Source organism: Culicoides brevitarsis, chromosome 2, assembly GCF_036172545.1.
Source record: "Culicoides brevitarsis isolate CSIRO-B50_1 chromosome 2, AGI_CSIRO_Cbre_v1, whole genome shotgun sequence".
NCBI lineage: Eukaryota > Metazoa > Arthropoda > Insecta > Diptera > Ceratopogonidae > Culicoides > Culicoides brevitarsis.
The window spans coordinates 12267934-12290229 of NC_087086.1; the positions used below are offsets into that span (position 1 = coordinate 12267934).

Below are 22296 nucleotides of genomic sequence, written 5' to 3' on the forward strand. Positions count from 1 at the left end.
AAAATTATTAATAAATTAAAAATAATTAAATTTAAAAAAAATTAATAAATATAATTATTATTTTTATCAAAAAATAATTTTAAAAAAATTAATTAAAAATTTTTTTTTTTACTAAATTTTAAATTAAATTTAATAGATCGATATTAAATTCTTTGTGAAATTGTCAAAAAATTTAGAAAGATTTCAAAATTTAAACAAACATTTTTTTTTAAATTTCATAATTGTCAATTTAAAAAATTACCGTTAAAAATGTTTTAAATTTACAAAAAAAAAAATAAATAATAAAATTACCTAATTAAAAGTAAAAATAATATCAAAAGAGATAAATTTTGTTTTATAACTTTTTTGAAACTTGAAACCTACACTTTAAAAATAATTATCTTTCAAAAAATAAAAAAAAAATTTAAACGTCAATTTGAAAAAAAAATCGTTGAAAATTTGAAAATTGCTTTCCTGTTAATTCAAGTTACAAAAAAAATACAAAAATTTCTTTAAGAATCAAATTTTCTGAAAAAAAAAATAAATTTACATTTTTAGTATATTTTATTAATATTTTTATTACTTTTTACTTAAATACTTACACATAGAAACTAACACAACAATATTTCACTATTTTTATTTTAATTTTTAATCATTTTAATAATTATTAAGAAAGGAAATTGGGCTAAAATTTTGGAAGATTAAATTTTGATTCAAGTAAAAATTAATACTGAAACCCATTTTCCATACTTTCAGCATTATAATTTGCCATTCCCGCCGAATTTAAGTACATGCCATTCGAATTTCCATTGAAATTTCCGCAATATTGATTGAACGCGTTGCCATTCACGAGCATTTCCTTCTGATGCATCTCAAAATTCTCCCGAAATTCGTGCAAATTTTGACCATTTCCTGCAAATTGCTCTGATTTTGTCGCAAAAAGACACGAATCGACATCTTTATTCGAACTAAACGTCGAATTACTGGACTGCGGAACAAATTTATTCGAGGTGAATTTCTTGTGATGCGGTTTCACGTCGTTTTTCGGGATCTGAATCGACAGAGGCTTGTCCAGCTGTTCCTTTTTAAAGTACGATTTGTTGCAATAATATGACGACGTCCCATCTTGAGGGTAAATTTCGTTCGTTCCTGCCTGGAAATGCTGATATTGATGCGGAAGCATGCCTCGTTCGTCGATAAAGGGGAAATACGGTTCTTCTAAAATCGCATTTTGATCGTATTTCATGTGATTCGGGTGCAAAGTGTGTGGCGCGTTGTAATCCAAGTTAAGTATCGTCGAGGAAGGAACGTTGTTGTTGTTGTTATTGACGGCATTGTAGGAGTTGTATGGATGATTTGTGGGTTTTAGCGGTTGATCCAGCTGGAAAATCTCCTCCGGTTGGAATAAATCGCCATTTTCAAAGTCTGTCGTGCCTTGATTCACGTTTGTCGCGGCGTTATAGTCGAAAACATCTCGCGGAATGGAACTTCTGAGGGACGAGTCGTTGTTATTTGTCTCCGAAGGAACCACGGGATAGTTGTTATACCCGATATAAGTCGAATCTTGCAAGGAATTGATGCTGTCAGGGGCTTCATAGTTCCAAGACATCGCTCCAGCATTATTATAACGATTGATATCGGGCTGATAAGAGTTATAATTGTGCAAATTGGCATCGAACGAGGCTTTACAAGTGCAGGAAGTCAAGCAATTACAGGATTTTGCATCTAAAATGGAAGAAAAAATTAAAAATTTGTGACGTAATACACGAACGCCCCCCAAAAATTGACAGTTTTGATGTTTATGACGCGATTTGAGCACGAAATCGAGCAGCGTGAAACTTTTTTCAATAAAATTCAGCGAAATTTCTTCAACGAAATTCACGAGGAAAAGCCTTCAGGTGAGTGATACTTACTTCCATTATTGACATTATCAGGAATTAACGGAGGAGGTCGCATCAAATCCACATTAACTTTCGACTTTTTCGGCTGTCGCAATGATAGAAGCTGCAAAAATTTGTAAAAAAAAGTCATTTTTCTCTTCAAAAAGGGAAATTTCTCGACTTTACCTTATTTCCGAGTGCCGAATCTCTCGCTAGCATCACAGCTAAGCTCTTATTTCGTCGCCCAGCACCCAAAATCTTCCTTGCCTCCGTCGAACTTTTCGGTTCTGGCTTCGGATGATCGTGCGTTCCCTTCGCCTGAAAGAAAATCGCGTTGTTCGTATGTCGCCAAAAGTGCGTTACCGGATATCCGCAATGCCCGCGACACGGCAACACCTCCAAACGACCTTCGGAACACGCGCGATTGGGACACGGCTTGCCCTGCTGCTTCTTACGAGCCTTATCACAAATGGCGGGTCTCAAATTGATGCGACTTCCGTTGGGCAGACGACATTTTGCACTGCAAACCAACACGCCCAAGCAACTTTTCTTCAGAATATTTACATTGTGGTTGTTTGTGTTGCGCATCGCCCATCCGGAAATGTGTTTTTTCGCATCTTCATTCGTTGCGGGGTAAATGTAACGACAATGCCCGTCAGCCCATTCCTTAAATTCATCCAAATCGGTTTCAGCGACGCAGGGAACTGTGGTGTCGTTGATATCCCAATCGTGCGGTCCCATGCGTTTCAAGCCAACCGAAGGCGTCGAGAGACTGTATTTCATGAAATTCGACGAAGATGTGGATGACGGCGAATAAAAGTCATTTGGGTTGAAGGAGGATGAGTGATAGGCGCGATTTGTTCTGAAAAAAAAAAAAATAAAAAAAAAATTTAGAGATAAGAAAAAAAATTTTCGCTGTAGACAGGATTCGAACCTGTGCGGGCAGAGCCCAATGGATTTCAAGTCCATCTCCTTAACCACTCGGACACCACAGCTACGCTCAATACGTACGGCACAAACGCAACCGATTTATTTTTGTGTGTGTGACGTTGGTTTACATTTTTACCGTTATGCGACTACTTTATCGACTTTTTTGTCGTACGGAAAAAATGTAAATTTTCGACGTTTGCGCTGTACGCTATAGAAAAAAATGAGGTAAATGCGTTTGACACACAGATTGTACAAGAGCAGTCGTGGCCGAGCGGTTAAGGCGTCTGACTAGAAATCAGATTCCCTCTGGGAGCGTAGGTTCGAATCCTACCGACTGCGGAGAAATTCTTTTTTGTCATTTTTTTTCGATTTTTACGACTTTCATCGTACTTTTTGTAGAAAATTTATTTTTCAAAGTTTATAAATAAAATTTAAAATTTTAATTTAATTTTTATTTATTTAATATTTTATTTATTAATAGTAACGATGATATAAAATTTTAAATTATTTTAATTTAATTTTAATCGTTTTACAGATTAAAATTTAAAATTTTGTCAATTTTTATAAAAATTTTAAAACTTAATTATTTTTTTTGTAATTTTTTTAAATTTTCTTAATTTTTTTAATTTTTTTATTATTTTTTATTTTATTTTATTATAAATTTATTAATTACTTTTTTTTTTTAATTTTAATCTTTTTAAATTTTATTAGAAACTGTATTGAAAAACGAGAAAAAATATTTGTTTTTTTTTTAAAGTAAAATATATGAAAGGAAGATGAGCGCAAAATTTCGTTTTTAAATTTTATGAATTTTTATGATTTAAGCTTTATTAAAATCTTTTTTGGTCCTGATGATGATTATTTTTTTATGGCTTTTTATTTAAATTGATTTTTTTAAATTTTAAATGTGAAAATAAAATCGAAAATTTAAAAAATTTACTTAAAAACATCTAAAATTGTGTGAAATTTTTATTTTTTAATTTTTTTTTACTTTTGACTAAATTTAATACAAAAAGTTAAAAAATCTATAATTTGAAAATTTTTAAATTTAATATTAAAAAATTCGGCAAAATTAATTTTTTTTAAAATATAATTCAGTCAATTTAAAAAATTTCTAATTTTTTTACAAGGTAAAACTGTAAAAAAATTATATTTTCACTAAATTATTATTTATTTAATTTTTTTTTTTTGTACCTTTAAAATATTTTCTCATGAACTTCATTAAACCATATCAGAAAATTTTTAAATTAAAATTCTCCGGCATTCCCTCGAATGACGTTCCATTAACACCATAAATAGCAGACAAACTGTCTCACAAGTCAATTTAAAAATAAAATCGTAAATTGCCGTTCTAGCATGTTGTTGACGTCGCATCGTTTTCTTCTTCTTGTTTTTCTAACAAGTGTTTCTTTCAGTTGTAATCAAGTTGCGACTCGAATTTCATTCATTCATAAAAAATTAATTCGTGTTCGAGTACGTGGGTGGGACGTAATCGAATGAATGAAAATGTTTTGACATGATTTTATCACCTACGACTTCGATTGACTCTTTGCGTGTTAAAAGTGGTAATTTTCTGATTGATTTTATCGATAAATGTCGAATAGGTCGATGGCACACGTTGATTTTTTTTTTCATTTATTGTTTTAAGAATTCTAGAAGGTGTGAATATTTTTGAATAATTTAAGTGATTGAAAGATCAATAAAATTTATTTAAAAGGGGATTCCTTAAAATTTTTATTTTTTTTTTAATTTCTTAAAATGAAAATTAAAATTTATTTTTTTTTTTTTTTTTTGTAAATTTAAAAGTTTATTTTAAACAATTTTAGTTTTCGTTTCATAATTTCAGAGATTTAAAATGTATGGAAAATAATTTAATGACAAAATTTAGTTTAAAATTTGGAAAAAGTAATTAAAACTAATAATTTTTTTGATTTTTTTTTTGAAGCTTGAAGTATTAATAAAATTAATTGTAATTTTTTTTTTATTTTTTTTATATTAATTGAGTCAAAAATAAAAATTTTCTAAATGAAAAATGATTTTTCTAAAGCTATTTTGTGAGTTTTATTCAAAAATATTAAAAAAATTAAGCAATTTTTTTTAATTAATGAAAATGTATTTCCAAAAAAAATCTCAAAAGTTTTGTATATTGCTGTTAATATTATATAACTTCCCATTTTTTCATAAGTGAAGACGAGTTAACTTCCGTCGCTGGTTTTCACAGCTTTTTTTCTAACTATTTTTTTTAAATACCTATAATAAAATTTTGATGATTTTTAGATCTTTTGAGATCTTTTTCTTTAAAAAAAATAGAATTTCTTAAAAAGTAAGGAAAGGAAATATGTTTTTAAAGAAAAACGTGAAATGAAATTTTCATTAAAATATTAAAAGAGCTTAAAATAATGGAAAATTGATATTATTTCCCCATTATTCACTAAAAAAAAGAATAAAAAGTGCCTTAAAAAGACCTAATTTTTTTAAACAGTTGGAAAAAATGAAAAAAGTTAAAAATATTTTTCAATTTTTTATGCAAATTGCTTAAAATACTTACGAAACAACCATATTACTGCTTAACGTATCCAATTTGAAAAATTTCCTTTTTCCAACGAAAGCTTATTTCAATTTTTATCTTCAACTTTTCCAGTTTATTCACTTTTTCATCAAAAATTTTATCGAAATATTATAAATTTGATTATTTTTCATCTCTTTAATTCTTATTAGAAATCACTTCAATCCAATTAATTTTTTTTTATTCTCATAAAAAATCACTTCAGCTGATTCAATGTCACCCAATTATTATTAACTGCACACGAACTTCCTTCTGCACAAAATCATGTGTGACCATCATAAAAATTATTCTTTATTTTCAGTAAGTCAGCAGATCACACAAAAAATTACATCAGTCGAAAATGTATTTTTTTTTCGACAAAAATCGATGAGAATATTCTGTCTAGTCTTGAACACGAAAAATTTCTCGTCTATATGGGAGAGCGGCACACAGACAAAAAGATGGTGGTTTCACACGGGGCGACGCGATACAACAACACAAAAAATTGTATTTTTGTGTCGATTTGCTCCAAACAATTCAATGGTTTGTTAAATACTAAAAAATAATGTATTCATAGGGCCATTCAAAACCAACTCTTCGAGAGACCATCAGAATTGGATGCTTGTTTGAGTGTCGTACAAACGCGCGCGTTGTTTGAAAATTTTTGCTTCAATTGTTTTTCCCTTTCATCAATTATGTTTTGTTCTTCGTCTATTGTTTCCCAGGAAATTTTCATCGTTTTAATTGGTGAGAGTTTGAGTGGCAATGGATAGGTGGAGTTGAGTTTTTGTCAGACAAAGAAAGAAGATTGTTAGAGCGAGAAAACGATGATTTTTGGATAAAAATCACTTGGATGAAAAAGGTCTCATATAAATTCAAACTTGTATCGTAATTTTGCAAGTAAAAAGTTGGATAAAGGATTATTTTAGGTAAAAAGACTCCTTTAAAACAACAGAGAAGCTTATTGGGACTCATCTTGAACTACGGTGAGTTTACATTTCTAAAAATCTAAAACTTTTGGGCCATTTTTGAAGTTTTATGAGCTTATCTTGAAGAATTATTTTCTAAAATACATCTCAAAGTTAATGACAGAGTTAATAAAAGGCATATAAGCATTCTTAAAATTACGTTTTAAAAATTGAAAAATGTGCATTGGGTCAAAATTTTCAAAATTGAGTACAAAAATGCACTAAAATGGATTGAGGTCGAATATGAATTTTATCGAAAATCAAGATAAGTTTTGAAAATTTTTCGAAAAATTTAAAATATGCATCGGGTCAAAAAATTTAAAATATGCATTGGGCAATTTGTTAAAAATAAGTATTGGGAGTTTTTAAAATATGCTTTATATAACAAATTTTCTTAATTAAATTTTGAAATTGATTTTATACCAAAAATTAACAAAAGTGCAATTTACTTATACGGGAAATTTCGAAATGTGCATTGGGTTAAAAATTTTAAATTACCTGAAAAATCAAAAAAAAAAAATTTTTTTTTGTAAATCAAAACCAAGCAAATTTTCCACTCTTAAGGATAAATTTACCGAATTTCTTCACTTCTTTTTTCAACATCTTCATCGCTACTGTCCATTTTCGATGCCTGCATAATGCGAGTTCCGAGCGTGTGCCATGCATTTTTTCAAGAACGAACGACAATTTATTGCAACTTTTTTTTTCCGTACCTGCCAAAGATTGCTTGTTTGCTGTCAACACGGCGCGAGCCATGATTTTTGTTGTACAAACAGGCATCTGCATCATTTTCGTAGAGTCGAAGGCAGCAAGAAGCAGGTTGAACAGATGCTTAAGTTTTAAGAGACATGAGGGTAGTGATTATTAATATTTTATTATTGAGTGTAAGGAAGGTAAAAAAAATTATGATTCGAAAGACGTAAATAAAGTCATTTCATATGACAGATCTTAATTTATTTACTGACGTGATGTTTTGTAGTTTCTTTTTGTTTGTAGGTAGCAATGGCAATGTAAACATTAGTAATTACAAGCTGAAAATGTGGATTAAATAGACGTCAGTAGTAACGGTTTTTAGTGCTAGAAACAGTATGGAGTCGAAGAAATTTTATTGAAGATTTGAGTTTTTTACATTTCAACTGCGATTTTAGGAGATCATTTTCTTTTTCGAGGAAACTGTAAAAAAAAAATATTGCAAGACACTTTTAGCTTAAAGGCTTAAAGTCAAAAGTAAAAGCTTTAAGTCAAATAAGTCAAATCTAAAAGCTTAAGTTTAAAAAATAGAGAAAGTAGTCGTCTAAAGAACGACATACTATACCGCATTTCGATTTTACATATCCTCGCTTTTTCGTACTCCTCATTTCACATTTTCGAACTCCTCATTTCACATTTTCGTACTCCTCATTTCACATTTTCGAACTCCTCATTTCACATTTTCGAACTCCTCATTTCACATTTTCGAACTCCTCATTTCACATTTTCGAACCCCTCATTTCACATTTTCGAACCCCTCATTTCACATTTTCGTACTCCTCATGACCCTTTCACAATTCCATACACCTCACAACCCAAGGAACTACCCACTGACCTTCAGGATCCTTAAATAACTATGAATTTCAAAAAAAAATTTTGGGGCACAGTGTTACTGACACACACACACACGACAAGTCGAGTTTAATACCGCATTTTTTCTTCGAAATGCGGTAAAAAAAATGAGCTACATTTTAGGATACATCGCAGAAGTTTAAGCCCTTTTGTGATTTAATTCTCATACTTAAGCAAAAGTCAAAAGCTTTAAAAATTGACTTAAGACCGCTTCATTTTTTTTTAACTTTTTGTCCCATGCCCTATTTCAAAAACCGAAAATCCAATGGGGCAAAATAAACAAAAAAAAAAAGTTACAAATACCCATTTTTTGGTCTTTTTTCATAATTTTTCAAGAAATTAAATTTTATTTTTAAATTTTTGCAAAGAAAATTATATTTTTAAATACATTAATTTTCTTCTCTAAATTTTTTTTTCGAAAATCATTGAACTTATTTTTTTAAATCTTTTTTATGAATTTTTTGTCAATTTTTTAGTTAAAATAATCTGGAATCAATTTTGAAAAGCAACTATAGTATTAATTAGTGACGAAAAACTGTTTAAATTTAAAAAAGTAAAAGTATTTCAAATCTTTTTTTCTGCCCCCATCCCCCATTTTGAAACTACGTTTCAATTATTTTATGAAAGTGGTATTAAATTATTGGTAATCCACGCAACTTTATCCGGTATCAAAAGCACATACAGCGTTGGATCAGGAGTGCAGCTAGTTGTGGTAGTCCCTAAAATTATTGCAATCATTGTTCTTCTATTAGTCGAAAATATTCCGCCACCCACATAGTCCTCGTTGCACACAACATTTGCATTTTTTCCTGATTTCGTGCAAGTGACTGCCGTATAACTTGGGTTTCCTTGTCGCGCTGCTTTCGTGGTTGCCTGACACTCTGAGTTAAAGTTCATTTTAGTAGTTAACTCTACCAAATCTCTTTTTTGCTGGACTCCAACTGCATACACGTCTACTGTAGCACTAGGTTTGACTGTTGCATATACACCTTCCTGAAGAACTTTTTCAGTGATTGTAACATCTCGATCAAGACCAATAATGGCAATGTCATAGGAAAATTTGACTTTTGTGCTGTATTTTTCATGGATTACAATTTTGGAAATGCTTGCATTGAGTAATGTTGTCATATCGATATTCGTGGCCCCATAGTAAATTTGAATGGCGCTAGCAGCCAGAGGAACATTATTCGGTACATCTGGATTCACCACGCATTGAGCAGCTGTGAGAATATTTCTTGAATTCAAAACTGAAACAAAATTTGTTGCCATTATAATTTTTTTTTTAGAAAAATTGATAAAATCATTAAAATTTCTTACCCGAACCAGCACAAACCCGTGAACTAGTTTTGATGAAAACGAGTGTACTGTAATCCTCGTATGGTGACTCGAAATTAGGGACTTTTGTAGCTTGCGATGAAGACCTCTTAATGAAGAAAACAGCTAGAATGAAAGCTGTTTTGAGCAAAATCTTCATGTTTGGACAGATTTTCAGTAACTGAATAACTGCACTGGTAAACATGCCGTTTATATAGGAACTTGTTCGACAAGGAAGTTCTTTGTTCCGAAAAATTGCATTTTTGAATGTTTTAGAGTTTATTGTTGAAACACTACAATGTCAATTACTGGCACGTTTTTTGTTTACAGAACATTTTTTAATTCTAAATAGATCTTAAATTGTCGAGATTTTAAAGATTAATTGCATTTGAATTTACTGGTTATTTCTTCAAATAAAGATTCATAAATTGGGTAATTTTCTTTAGTTGACATCCATGAGCGCTTGATAAAAAAAAACTTCAGAATTGTTCTGGGAGTTGCAAAAATCCTCAAATTTAAGTGAAAAATAAAAAAAATCGCAACATCAAAAGAAAACATTTATAATAAAAAGTAGAAATTAGCATAAATTAAACAAGTTTTTCAAGGTTCGAAATGGAAAAATTGAGAAAAATCAATAAAATTTAAGTAAATTTGATTCAAAATTGTCAGATAATATAAAATTTATATGATTTTTTGAATTTCAAAGATGAAAATTCAAATTTCAAATTTACAAAGCTTAATTGCTTGTGCTTCGTAAAAAATATACAACTTTTTGAAAATACTTTTGCAAATTCGAAAAGTACTAATAATTAATAAGTTCTAATAATATATATCATGAATGTCGAATAATTAAAATTTTTTTCTATTAAATTTTGGATTTTTTTATTTTTATTAAATTGAATATCGGACAAAAGTATAATAAATACTTACTTTTTCTATCAATAATTTTTTTATTTAGGCCGCTCCAAAAGAAAATTAAAAATACAGTCGAAAATTTTTGAAATTAAAAAGGGGGCAGCAAAATGCAAAAAAGTTTTGAAATACTATTTTCACACAAAATGACAATTTTTATGCTTTAAAAATATTTTTGTTTTTTTTTTTGTATTATTTACTTTAACATTCGCTAAATAAATTTATTAAGTTTTTAATTTTTTTAAATTAATTTATTAAAATAATTTATTTGTTGATGAAACAATAATATTTTAAGACAGAATTACATAAAAAAGTAATTTTTATTAAATTGTTGAAATCAAATACTTTTGTTGTACTTTTTAATTTTTGAAATACTCTACCTCATAGAGTTAAAAAAATGAAACTGTAAAATAAGTTTTTTCTTATGACAGCTCTCTTCAAAACTCTACAGCACTATATTATTTCTAATCCACGTAGCCTTATCGGGTATGAGGAGCATATAAAGTGTTGGATCAGGAGTACAGCCAGTGGTTGTAGTCCCTAAAATTAATGCAATAATTGTTTTTCTAGTAGTCGAAAATATTGCGCCACCCACATAGTCCTCGTTGCACACAACATTCGCGTTTCGTCCTGATTTCGCGCAAGTGATTGCAGTATAACTTGGGCTTCCTTGTCTTGCTGCCTTCGTGGTTGCCTGACACTCTGAGTTGAAGTTCACTTTAGTTGTCAACTCGACAAAATCTCTTTTCTGCTGGATTCCAACTGCATACACATCTGTTCCATCTTTCGGTTTGACTGTTGCATAGAAAGCATCCGTGATAACTTTAGGAGTCAAAGTGATCTCTTGACTTAAAACAATAATGGCAATATCATAGGAGAATTTAACTTTTTGGTTGTATTTTTCGTGGATCACAATTTTAGCGATGTCTACATTGAGTAATGATGTCGTATCGGCATTCGGACTCCCGTAGTACATTGAAATGTTGTTAAAAGTCACAGGAACATTATTTGGTACATCTGGATTCACCACGCATTGGGCAGCTGTGAGAATGTTTTTTTTGGTTATAACTGAAAAAAAATTTTTTTTAATGAAAAATTCATAAAATAATTAAAATTTCTTACCCGACCCAGCACAAACCCGATCATTAGCAAATATGAAAACGAGTGCAGCGTATTCCTCGTACGGCGACTCAAATGAAGGGACTTTTACAGCTTGCGATGAAGACCTCCTTATGCAGAAAACAGCCAAAACTAAAATTGGTATCAGTAAAATCTTCATCTTTAGACAGATTTTTAGTGTCTGAATAACTTTATTTATAACCATGTCATTTATATAGAAGCTTGTTCTATTTAAAAAGTTCTTTGTTTGACCAAATTGCATTCTTGGGTGTTTCAAGGTTTGGTATGCAAGACAGGAAAGACATGTAGATTTTTTTTTGTTTTTCAAAACATTTTCAATTGCTTCATATGAAAAGTCAATTTTTTCATATTTTAAAGTTTGCTTAAATTTTTTTTGTTTTTAAATTAACCAAAAATATTTAATATAAAAAGTAATATTTTCATAAAGATTCTTCATAATTTCAAATTTATTTTAAATTTTTGTCAAATAATTATGTAAATTAATTAACTTTAAAAACTAATTTTTCTCAATTCCTAAAGTGAATTTTTTCTCAAAAATTTTATTTTTTATCAAATTAAAATTTGAAAATACTTAATAAAAACTAAAATTTATCCAATGATAGCAATTTTAACGTTCAATGTTAAAAAACGTAAAAAAAATGACAAAAAAAATACTTTATAAATATTTCTTATTTGACAAAAGTTTTCATAGAATTTTCTTCTAATTTTTTTTTCGTTCATTAAAATTTTATGTTTTTATTTCAAAGTGTTTTACAATAAATTAGTCAATAAAAGAGGAACATTCTAAAAATTTTATTTTTTTACAGAAAATTACTTTGCATATTTTTAAACTATTTTATTTTTAATTTTTATTGTGCCAAAAATGATTTAAAGGTGCAATTTTTTATGAAGAAGATTTCAAAACCAAAAAAATTAAAAAAAATCTGAGACAAAAACTTTAAATTTATTTCGAAGAAATATTTCTTTAGAATAATTTCAGACACTCTGAAACGACTTCCTGCTATTATTATTTTGTTCAAAAAAGCTAATTTTTGAGAGTACGTCAAAAAAATCAGAACACTTTACGTGACAACAGAACAACGATACGCCGAAAAAATTCGCACAAGGCCACGCAACTGCATTAAAATTAACCACTCATTAAGGTTGTTACATGTCAGTTATTCGACAACAAACATAAAAACGTAAAATATTGATTTAATTTGGTATCCGAAAAAAAATTGCAAAACAAGGGAAACGTGTTTGGACTGTTGTTGCATGATAAGAACCAATATTTACGACGACTGTTATCTCTTGTTTCTACTTCTTTCTCACTGTACTCACTTTCATGAATGATTTTTAATGTCTTAATTTACTTCGATATTTTTTTTTTGCCATAAAATAATCGTAATAATCATCAATATTTTGGCATTTTTTATTGTTTCTCCGATGAAACTTTTATGCATATCACGTATTTGCATAAAAATAAAAAATGCAACTTATCAGATTATCGCGCAGTCAGTGGCAAAAGCGGCGATATTATTAATATCTCAATTGAATTTTTATTGCCAGTTAAATATTTATTTGCATTCGAAAAAAAAAATTACAAGTAGCCGAAAAAAAGGTTCGGAAAGTTTTTTGAGATCGCGTCAGATAATGCAATCGCCCTACATTATTATATTGTTTTAATGAATTAATTATATTTATAAATATCATTTTTTTTGGTGTCGACATTCGTTCGTCGGTTGTTAAATGTTTGGATAAAAAAAATAATGAATAAATAAATAATGAGGCGCTAATTACGCGGAATGGCTTAATTAATGATGACCAAGGGTGCGTTAATAATTTAGTTAGGGATTATTTTTTTCTAAAATTTCGTGTTTGAACGTTTTAAAGGGTTTGTGTATTTTTTAAATTCAGCATTTCCGTATAAAGAAAAATTTCCTTTTATGCCAGCACGTAATATTTAAAAAAGCACGTTTGTCTTCCTTTGTGACGTTGGAATTCAGTGACAACACACGCAATTTCTTGATAAGACTAAACAAGGAAGTTTTTTTGAGGTTATATAAAAATCTCAGTAGAATGAAGTTTTTCTTCATTGATTCGCGCGCTTTTGACAGATCAACAATGAAGATTTTTTCAAGTGTCATTTTTTTGGCGGCAATGGCGATGTTCATTCACGAAGCATCGTCACAAGGTGTCCCAGCAACAAGTAATGATTGGCCTTCTGTTGCTTTCGTATGGGTTTATGGGCCTGAATGTGCCACAAGTAGCAATCCATATTGTACAAATACTTGTGCAGGAATCAGTAAGTTTTTCAATTTTTCCTAAAAAAAAAAATTTAATAAATTTCTTTTAATTTTCAGTTCTTTCACCTGGTTTCGTTCTTACAACGGCTCGCTGCGTAACAAACGGTACAAGTACTGCTGTGGATCCGTCAATCGTTTTTGTCTACTTTGGCGACACCACTCCTGAAAATCCGAGTTCTTCAAAGGCTTCTCAGATTATTGTGCATCCAGGGTACGCACCGGGGGTCTGTTGCGGGCAATTTGCAAACAATCTTGCTCTGATACGACTCGCGACAAATGCGACCTTTGGCGCTCAAGTCAATTCGGCGGCTCTTGGCGATGAAACTCCTTCAAATAACGTCACTTTGTTTGGTCTTGGTTTTGGTAGCACGGGAACTCTGCAATATATCACGTCGCAAGTTGCGTGCTCGTGGAATTGTACGAAACAGAAGCAATGCGAGTTGGAAAATAATTACGGGTCGACGATTTGTGTGCAAAAGGAGGGCGTGACGGTGTGCGATGACATGTATGAAGGCGGTCCTTTCTTTTTGGAGGACAAGAAAACTGTAGTAGCATTGATTTTGGGACCTGGAGTTTCAGGATGCGTTGAAGATGGCATCAATTATGGATTGTTATTGAAGGACTTTTACACTTGGATCAATTCGTATTTGAATCCTGATAACACTACAACAACAACAACTACTACAGCTGCTACTACTACTACAACTACTACTACAGCTGGTTCTACTACTACTACTACTACTACTTCTACTACTACTACAGCTGCTTCATAAGTAAATGTTTGAAGGATATCTAAAAATTGTATGAAATTTGAAAAAAAAAATATAAATGAATATTTGACTTTCAAAAAAAAAAAAGAAGTTTGCTTTTAATTAAACTGTAAAAATTTGTAAGTTTTTATAGAAGATCATGGAAGGCTTAAACACCTAAAAATACTTTTAAAGGGCTGAAAGAATAAATCGCACATACGCACATTTTTAACAAATTGAGAAAAAGCGATTTGAAGTTTTTTTCTGTTTTTCAGCTGTAAAATTTGATTTTTACCTATTTTATTGATTTTTGAGCTTCTGCGTTGTCAATGATGAATGAATATTTGGCTTTTAACCCTTTTGCATGGCTATGTGCGATTTATCCTTTCAGCCCTTCATATGAAGAGTCCATAGGATTAATTGAACATTTTTTGGCATATCAAAACAAAGCTTTTAAAGATATTGAGCTGTCAAACGATCTTGTATTTACGGTATTGTCGAATTAGTCTTCATCATTCTGTTTGTGACTTTGTAAACCGTTATTGCGTTCTTATATTTTATAAACTCAGAATGCTTCAGGATGCAGTTTTGCTCATATAGTTGAATTGTAGTCTAAGTGACGGGCTGAAAGGATATATCGCACATAGCCATACAAACGGGCTAAAAGCCAAATTGCTCCAAAATATTTTTTTTCTATTTTTTGTGTTTTTTATACTTTTTAAGGGCATAAAGTCATTTTGAACCAAACATTTCAAGAAAACAATGAAATTAGAAGACCTTAAAAATCACATTTTTTGTTTCGTATGTGCGATTTATCCTTTCAGTCCTTCAAGTGTATTGATATTTGCTAAAAAAATACAAATTTGATGGCTATATTTTTGAGTCACTGAAGATCATCAAGATTTACATCTAACCTGTCTTACGTTCTATTTAAATTCAAGAAAATTTGAACATTCTCTTTAAAAATCAATCAAAATCCAAGTCTTTAAATTCTTAAAAAATACACAATACAGTATAATCTCCCAAAATTGGCAACCAAAATTCAAACTTCTACTCTTTTTTTTTATGACATTTTAAAAACATTCAAAATATTTTTTATTTGAAATATTCAAAATAAACATAAAACTTAAATTTTTGGATTAAACTTCATAAAAAATGGGGTGCTCAATTTCAGAGTTATACCCAATTTAAGATTTTTTTAGATATGCCCATTTTGGGAGATTATACTGTATTTATATAAAAGTTTTCATTTAATCATAACAATTTATGATTTTATGAACAAAATATATAAAAAATATATAAAGTCGTCGTCAGAAGCACGACGAACAAAGTTACCGCATTTCGTGTTTCTCAAATTTCGGAATTATTCAAAAGCCTTTTTTCGGCAAAAAATTCATTTAAATACATATGACACGACGACATTGCCCACGCCAACATCATATTGACACACCATCAACGACAAATGGGCACATCAACGACAAAAGGGCACATCAACGACAAAAGGGCACATCAACGACAAAAGGACACATCAACGACAAATGGGCACATCAACGACAAAAGGACACATCAACGACAAATGGGCACATCAACGACAAACTGACACATCAACGACAAATTGACACATCAACGACAAATGGGCACACATTCACCAGACGGACGACTTTCCCTGAGTAATACCGCATTTTTCTTCGAAATGCGGTAAAAATGTGAAACAGTTCCAAATAAAAATTCTGCAAAATTTTTCAAAGCGAACAATTTTAAATTTTTGTCCAAATTTTTAACTTTTTTTCAGAGTTACATATTTGCATATTAATAAAAATCAAGCTTTGAACCATCTTAAATGACTTGAGAAGTTAATAATTTCAATATTTTTATAAAGTTTTATAAATTAAATTAGAATTCTAAATTTTTGTAAAGTTTTTGGAAATCAAAATCTCTTTGTTATACGAACAAAGTGATATTGACAAATTCAAAGTGTTTCAATAAAAATGCTTTAAATTACAAATTTCAAGTATAATGTCCTTCGTAACTTGAATATCTTTAACAAACACGCGACATTATCAACCCGGAACTCTTTTTTTTGCTCTAAATGTAAACAAAAACAAACGTTATGCTATGCATAGAGCTCTTAAAGTGCATTTTTGTCACCAGAAATATATTGTGTTATTCCAAAAAGCACGCATGGAAGTTGATAAACGTTCAAAAATTCATCTTTTTTCGAACAAAGAGATTTTCATTCACAAGTTGCATATAAAGAGAAGCGAATTCCAAGCAGCATCTAGTGTTCTATCGACAATGAAGTTGTTTGTCAAAATAATTTTGGTACTGTCTGCCATTTACGTTCGCGAGGCAGCATGTCAAGAGAACGGTACATCTGAAGTCGCTGATAGCGCAACAAAACTTGAAATTACTGATGTGCCAAATGTTGTTGTCATCTACACTCTTCCATGTTCGAGTAGTTTAGAATGTGATGCTATTTATTGCACTGGAATTAGTAAGTAATTTTTTTTTTGTTAAAAATGGAATTTAATAATTATTTTCGTTTCAGTTTTATCCGCCGGGTATGTAGCAACAGCGGCCAGTTGCGTAACAATTCCAAATACCATAACCACCTATAACACAACGCAAATTTTTGCGGGCGGAAAAGGACCTGGAACTGCCGAGCAAACAAGAGGTATCTCAAATTACTTAATTCATTCCAATTACGATCCAACTTCGTGTTGCGGCAAATTTCCATATGACCTTGTCGTGTTGCAACTGAGTTCCTCCTTAACGCTTGGACCGAATGTCACGGTATCGAAAATAGCGACGACAGCTCCTAAAATTGGCGATACCTTGTATGCCGTTGGCTTGGGCGAAGATTATACGCTCGAGTATGTGACGACGGAGGTGAATTGCTCGTACGAGTGCTTCAAGACGAACAAATGTGCCCGCGATGCCAATTATGGAGCGACAATTTGCGCGCAACGAGAAGGTGTCACAGTTTGCGATAATTGGTACAAAGGGGGTCCGTTCTTTTTGAAGGATCAGCAAACGGTTGCTGCGCTCATTTTGGGACCTTTGAAACCGTCGTGCATCAATGGCGGCGTGAATTATGGCGTGGCTCTCAGTGAATTTCTCGGAGCTTTGGCACCATATACGTAAATATAAAAAAATATGAAAAAATTTAGGCCGTTTCAATTTTTTTTCTATGTTTTTGTCCCATTTTAAAAATTGAAAATCCAATGAAAAAATAATAAATAAATAAAAATTTAAAAGTTTGTCAAAATTGACTGTTTTTTTAATCTTTTTCTATATTATTTCAAGAAATTTTCAAAAGTTTTTAAAAATATTTTTAATATTCACGAATTTTTGTATTGAAAAACGAATTTTACGATATTAAATATAAGTAAAATATTCATAAAAAATCGAGTATTGAGTAAAAAATTCAAACAAAAAAATTTTTTTAATTTTTCAAAAAATTTTTTTAAATAGTTTTAGAAAAAAAATCATTTTTAAATCCTATTTTTAATAGAAATATTACTAAAAATTTGAAATATTTAAAAAAAAAACTGATTTTTTTTTAAATATGAGAAAAATCCAAAAAACTGTCATTTTTGATAGAATTTTTAACTTTTTTCGTCCCATTAGATTTTAGACTTTTGAAATGGGGCATGGAACAAAAAGTTAAAAAAAAAATTCGAGTGACCTAAAAATATATTTTGTTCATAAAAACATTTAAAACAGACAAAAATTACGCAAAAATTGTGAGAAAAAAAAAATTTATTTAGACTTTAAATTATTTACCTTTTCATCCTGAATGTCTACGAAAGCGACGTGTGTGTCAATCCGGCAATCCATCATTTCATCCCAAATACTTGATTATCGACTATTATCCTGACAATACGTTAAAATTCAATAATTTCCTGTGATTGTCGATGCTCTTCCTCAAATGCCGTTAATTTGATGACCTTGTTTTTGTATGTTTTGGGCGATATTTAGGGACAAATCACCAGATTTATTTATTTTTTTTCACACAAAAATGCGAATATGTGAAGTGGTTGATTGATTGATTGGCTCACTTTCGTTCCCTCAAAATGGGAATTTTTGATTTTTAACGTTTTTCAACTCATTTTTTTTTGTCGTTCGATTACTTCGAGTTAAGTGAATATGTGAAAAACTGCGATAAAAGTAATAATAATAGACTGACACTTCCTCCGCATTAAAATTAAACGAGGCCGCTCGACAATTTCATCAAAATGACACTTGAAGTCGTTCATTATTTTCATAAATTTAATGTTTGCCCCGTGGCGCTGCTGCGTCTTTCGTACGAAAATAAAATTTTTCTGGAAAAAGACTCGATTTTTTTCGTATTTGACTTGTTCATTGAATCTTATTGTCGTCTCGTTGTTCGCCAAAAAATGTGCAAAAACCACACACACGACACAAAAAAAATGTTCCCTGTGGCAAATAATTAAGACATAACTTTTTATTGCTCGTTTTTTTGGTTCGCGATGTTCCTTGTACTAAACTAGCTCATAACGTCAAATTTGCGCTCGACACGAGTGCTTGTCCACCAAATTTATGTAAATTACTACCGAAATATTGATTTATTGCGATTTTGTTGTTTTTTGCGTTGGCAAGTTGCAGTTAATTTGCGCCCTTAAGCCATCAAGATTTAATACTTTAATCATCGGTTGCGAGTTAATGTGAGCTTAAAAGGTGCTACTGGTCGTAAGCAGGCACGGTGAATGCATTTCATGCCTTATTGCGAGCAAAAAATGACGCATTCTTGATTGATTGGTAGTCGGCGAACGAAAAATGTGACTAAACGTTTCCTTTTTTATCGTTTTTTTGATAAATTTCTTTTAAATTTGCTTGGTTTGGATTAATAAAATAATTTTTTTTCGTTACAGATTTGCTAAATGGATACCTCCGGCTCGAAAAACGGCATCAATGGAAGCCCAAGTCGTCTCAGCCAATTCAAGGATGTACCACAAGCCGGTTTTGTGGATTCCGATTGTCCTTCTTACATATCCGAAAGTGATCCGGAGCCATCTAACAACGAAGAAAGTGACGCTGAAACGAAAAATCTTTCATTTTCATTCAAAACTGACTTCAATTCGGATGAAATTGAACCAAACCCCAACTTTACCTTCGCCTCATCCGGCAAATCTGCGTTCTTTGATCCCACAATGATGATTGAAGATGCTTCAGATGCCGATATTTCTGATATTTCATGTGTTTCGGGCTATCATTCGTATCCAGTAGATGATTTCAAAGCCGCAAGTCCTGCAAAAATCGAAGAAAAATGTGAAAATAAGACAAAAACTATTGTTAATACTTACTATGAAACTCCAATTGACCAAAAAGAGCTCATTCGTATTGATCAAAAAATAAAATGTATGAGCTCCGTGGATGAAATTGCCAAAATGATCGAAAATCCGGATGAGTCACAGACATTTCATGACTTGTTCGAGTACTTAAGATGGAGTATGGCTGAAGCGGGTGTCATTTCGCAAAGGAGGGTGTTGTCAATCGGGGCCAAAGAGGAAGAAATTGACGTGAAAATAGCTGAAAATGATCAAAATGAGGATTGTGATGAAGATCAAGTCATGACAGATGTCAGTTTATCCGAATCTTATTGCTTAACTGAACCTGAAGTCCCTCCTGAGCAAGTTTTGATTCCAATTTCCGTTCAAAAGTCGTTTGATTTTGGTCTCAAGCCCGTTATTGAGAGCCCTTCTTATGAAAAAATGGATCGCCCGTTACTTTTGCCTCCAATTTTGCCTTCGTCACCATCTCCAAAGCCAAATTCTGATGAGCTTCCAAAGATTTCTGAAGAAAAAAACGAATCAATTGCTGGAAAAATTGAAAAAGAAATTTTACAACTCATGGAATCGCTCGTGAATGGCGATCCGCTCTCAATAAACGTTCGTTATCGCAACGACTGGGACAATTGCGTCTTAACTCCCGCCAATACGATCGCTTTGAAGCCTCACAACGAAGCTGAATACAAAAAAATTGACTTTTTTCATCAGGGATCCGAGAAATATTTCACTGTCTTCATTTATTTGCTGTCCCAAATCTACAATCTCTTGATGACGAACACGACAAGCACGAAACGGGAGCTCTACTATCGCGACGTCGAGTTGACCGAAAGTCAAAGACTGACTGATGCCGTTTTAAATGATATTTCCTGCCTTTTGGATGAACCGCTGTGGAAATTGGGAGTCCTAAGCTCTTCTAAAGGACTCATCGTTGGCGATTTAGTGATTTCCATGTCGAATGGGACGCTTGTTGATTGTCGCTCGGACCAAGGAACGATCGTGCCTGCGGATATTTCGTCAATTTCGGGCGTTGAGTCGTCTGCGAAGTACATTTTGATTGTCGAAAAGGATACTGTCTTCAAAAAATTGCTGGATGACGACATTTTTGGTCGAATTAGTACGAAATTGATTCTTGTAACGGTAATTTTTGAGATATTTTTTATGAAAATTTTTAATATTTTAACATTTTTTTTAGGGAAAAGGTTATCCTGACGTCAATACGCGTCACATAGTCAAATATCTCATCGATACCCTGCACATCCCGGCGTATATTTTAGTCGATGCCGACCCTCATGGCATCGAAATTATGTTTACTTACCGTTTTGGGTCACTTGCGTTGGCTCATCTTGATCAACTAGCAGCTCCAAGCATCCAATGGATCGGCTTGAGACCCTCTGACATCGTAGAATTGCAAATTCCATCACTTTCGTTGACATACGAGGACATCAAGAAGCTCGATGAGATGCTGGAACGTCCTTACATCACCGAAGATCTTCGTTCGCAACTCACTGAGATGCGAAAAACCAAGAAAAAAGCTGAAATTGAAGCACTTTCGACATTTTCCTCAACTTTTTTGCTGGATCAGTATTTGCCATCAGCGATTGGCACGAATTATCTCCGTAAAAATTGTTAAAAATTTCGAATTTTTGTTAGAATTTCAATAGAAACGTTTGAATTTCCCACCAAAATTGTGCCTTTTTATCTGCCACAGCTTGAAACGATATCGAGATAAGAAAATTTATGTTGCACCCTTGCAAGTATCTCGCAACCACGACACTCAGCATGGGTCCGATCGACGTTTGCGTGATTCAACCTAATTGATTTCTTTTTCGTTTCGCTTTTTTTTTGTTCTCATGGAGATCCACAAAACGATACGCCAATAAAATTTCGGTTGTGTGTGAATTTTTACGACGATAAAGTTATAATTACAAATTGATAGAATTTTAATGAACGCAAGATTTTTTTTTTATAAATGAGAAATGAAAAAAGAATCTAATTATTAACAATATTAAACTATTAAATGAAAGAAAGAAAGTTTCGTATCAAAATATATTAAAATGGATGCGGGTCAAAAAATTGATCAAGTAATCAAAATCATGTTGTCTGTGAGTTTTTTTGTGTACTTTTACTATTTATTTGTTATTAAATCATATAATGTAAGATTTTTTCAAAAGACTCGACGAGTTTCAATTTGAATTTCATGTGAGCGCATTTTTAAATTTTCTTATATTTTTTTTCTTAATTTCTATTTGAAAAACACTTTGAAATAATTTAAAAAAATACAAGAAAAAAATTCACAAATGAATTTTACTAAAATTTTATTTTATTTATTAAGGCCGCTCCAAATGAAACTCAATAGTTTTGTCCAAAATTTTTGAAATAAAAATGGGGGGGGGGGGGGCAAAAAAAAAATAAAAAATTTTGAAATACATTTTTTCATACAAAATGCCAATTTTTTTTAAATTCTTGATTTTTAATCAATATTTTTGTTGTTTTGAGTTTTTACATTGATATTTGTGTATTAAAAATTGATTTAAAAATTTTTTAATTAAAATTGAAAAAAAAAATGAATTTTAAAAAAATAACTGTCAAAATATTTTTGAAAACAAAAATTCAATAATTTTTATAAAAATTATTTTTAAAAGAAAATTTTATGTCGAAATACGATTTTTAATACAAAAAT

The 22296-nt window shown here is 31.0% G+C and overlaps 5 protein-coding genes and 2 non-coding genes across 7 annotated transcripts; 4 read left to right on the forward strand and 3 right to left on the reverse strand.

Annotated features, from left to right (window-relative positions):
* The first annotated feature begins 1800 nt into the window (after positions 1 to 1800).
* LOC134831747 (meiotic recombination protein SPO11) lies at positions 1801 to 21285 on the forward strand. The gene is made up of 3 exons (XM_063845557.1): positions 1801 to 1877; positions 19200 to 20753; positions 20809 to 21285. Exons 2-3 carry the CDS (start codon positions 19209 to 19211, stop codon positions 21244 to 21246), a joined length of 1983 nt encoding a protein of 660 aa, XP_063701627.1. The 5' UTR covers positions 1801 to 1877; positions 19200 to 19208; the 3' UTR covers positions 21247 to 21285.
* On the reverse strand, positions 2773 to 2854 carry Trnas-uga (transfer RNA serine (anticodon UGA)). Its single transcript has one exon. It is a non-coding gene; the product is annotated as a tRNA-Ser (tRNA).
* Trnas-aga (transfer RNA serine (anticodon AGA)) lies at positions 3047 to 3128 on the forward strand. Its single transcript has one exon. It is a non-coding gene; the product is annotated as a tRNA-Ser (tRNA).
* LOC134830818 (chymotrypsin-2-like) lies at positions 8197 to 9387 on the reverse strand. Its single transcript, XM_063844403.1, has 2 exons — positions 9222 to 9387; positions 8197 to 9151 (listed from the first exon to the last, which is right to left on the reverse strand). Exons 1-2 carry the CDS (start codon positions 9376 to 9378, stop codon positions 8523 to 8525), a joined length of 786 nt encoding a protein of 261 aa, XP_063700473.1. The 5' UTR covers positions 9379 to 9387; the 3' UTR covers positions 8197 to 8522.
* LOC134831181 (serine protease SP24D-like) lies at positions 10384 to 11420 on the reverse strand. The gene is made up of 2 exons (XM_063844844.1): positions 11253 to 11420; positions 10384 to 11198 (listed from the first exon to the last, which is right to left on the reverse strand). The coding sequence occupies exons 1-2, from the start codon at positions 11407 to 11409 to the stop codon at positions 10576 to 10578; spliced, it is 780 nt and encodes a 259-aa protein (XP_063700914.1). The 5' UTR covers positions 11410 to 11420; the 3' UTR covers positions 10384 to 10575.
* Positions 13358 to 14399, forward strand: LOC134830501 (uncharacterized). The gene is made up of 2 exons (XM_063844005.1): positions 13358 to 13554; positions 13613 to 14399. The coding sequence occupies exons 1-2, from the start codon at positions 13374 to 13376 to the stop codon at positions 14326 to 14328; spliced, it is 897 nt and encodes a 298-aa protein (XP_063700075.1). The 5' UTR covers positions 13358 to 13373; the 3' UTR covers positions 14329 to 14399.
* Positions 16587 to 17594, forward strand: LOC134830232 (trypsin iota-like). The gene is made up of 2 exons (XM_063843646.1): positions 16587 to 16798; positions 16853 to 17594. Exons 1-2 carry the CDS (start codon positions 16600 to 16602, stop codon positions 17446 to 17448), a joined length of 795 nt encoding a protein of 264 aa, XP_063699716.1. The 5' UTR covers positions 16587 to 16599; the 3' UTR covers positions 17449 to 17594.
* Positions 21286 to 22296: the final 1011 nt, after the last annotated feature.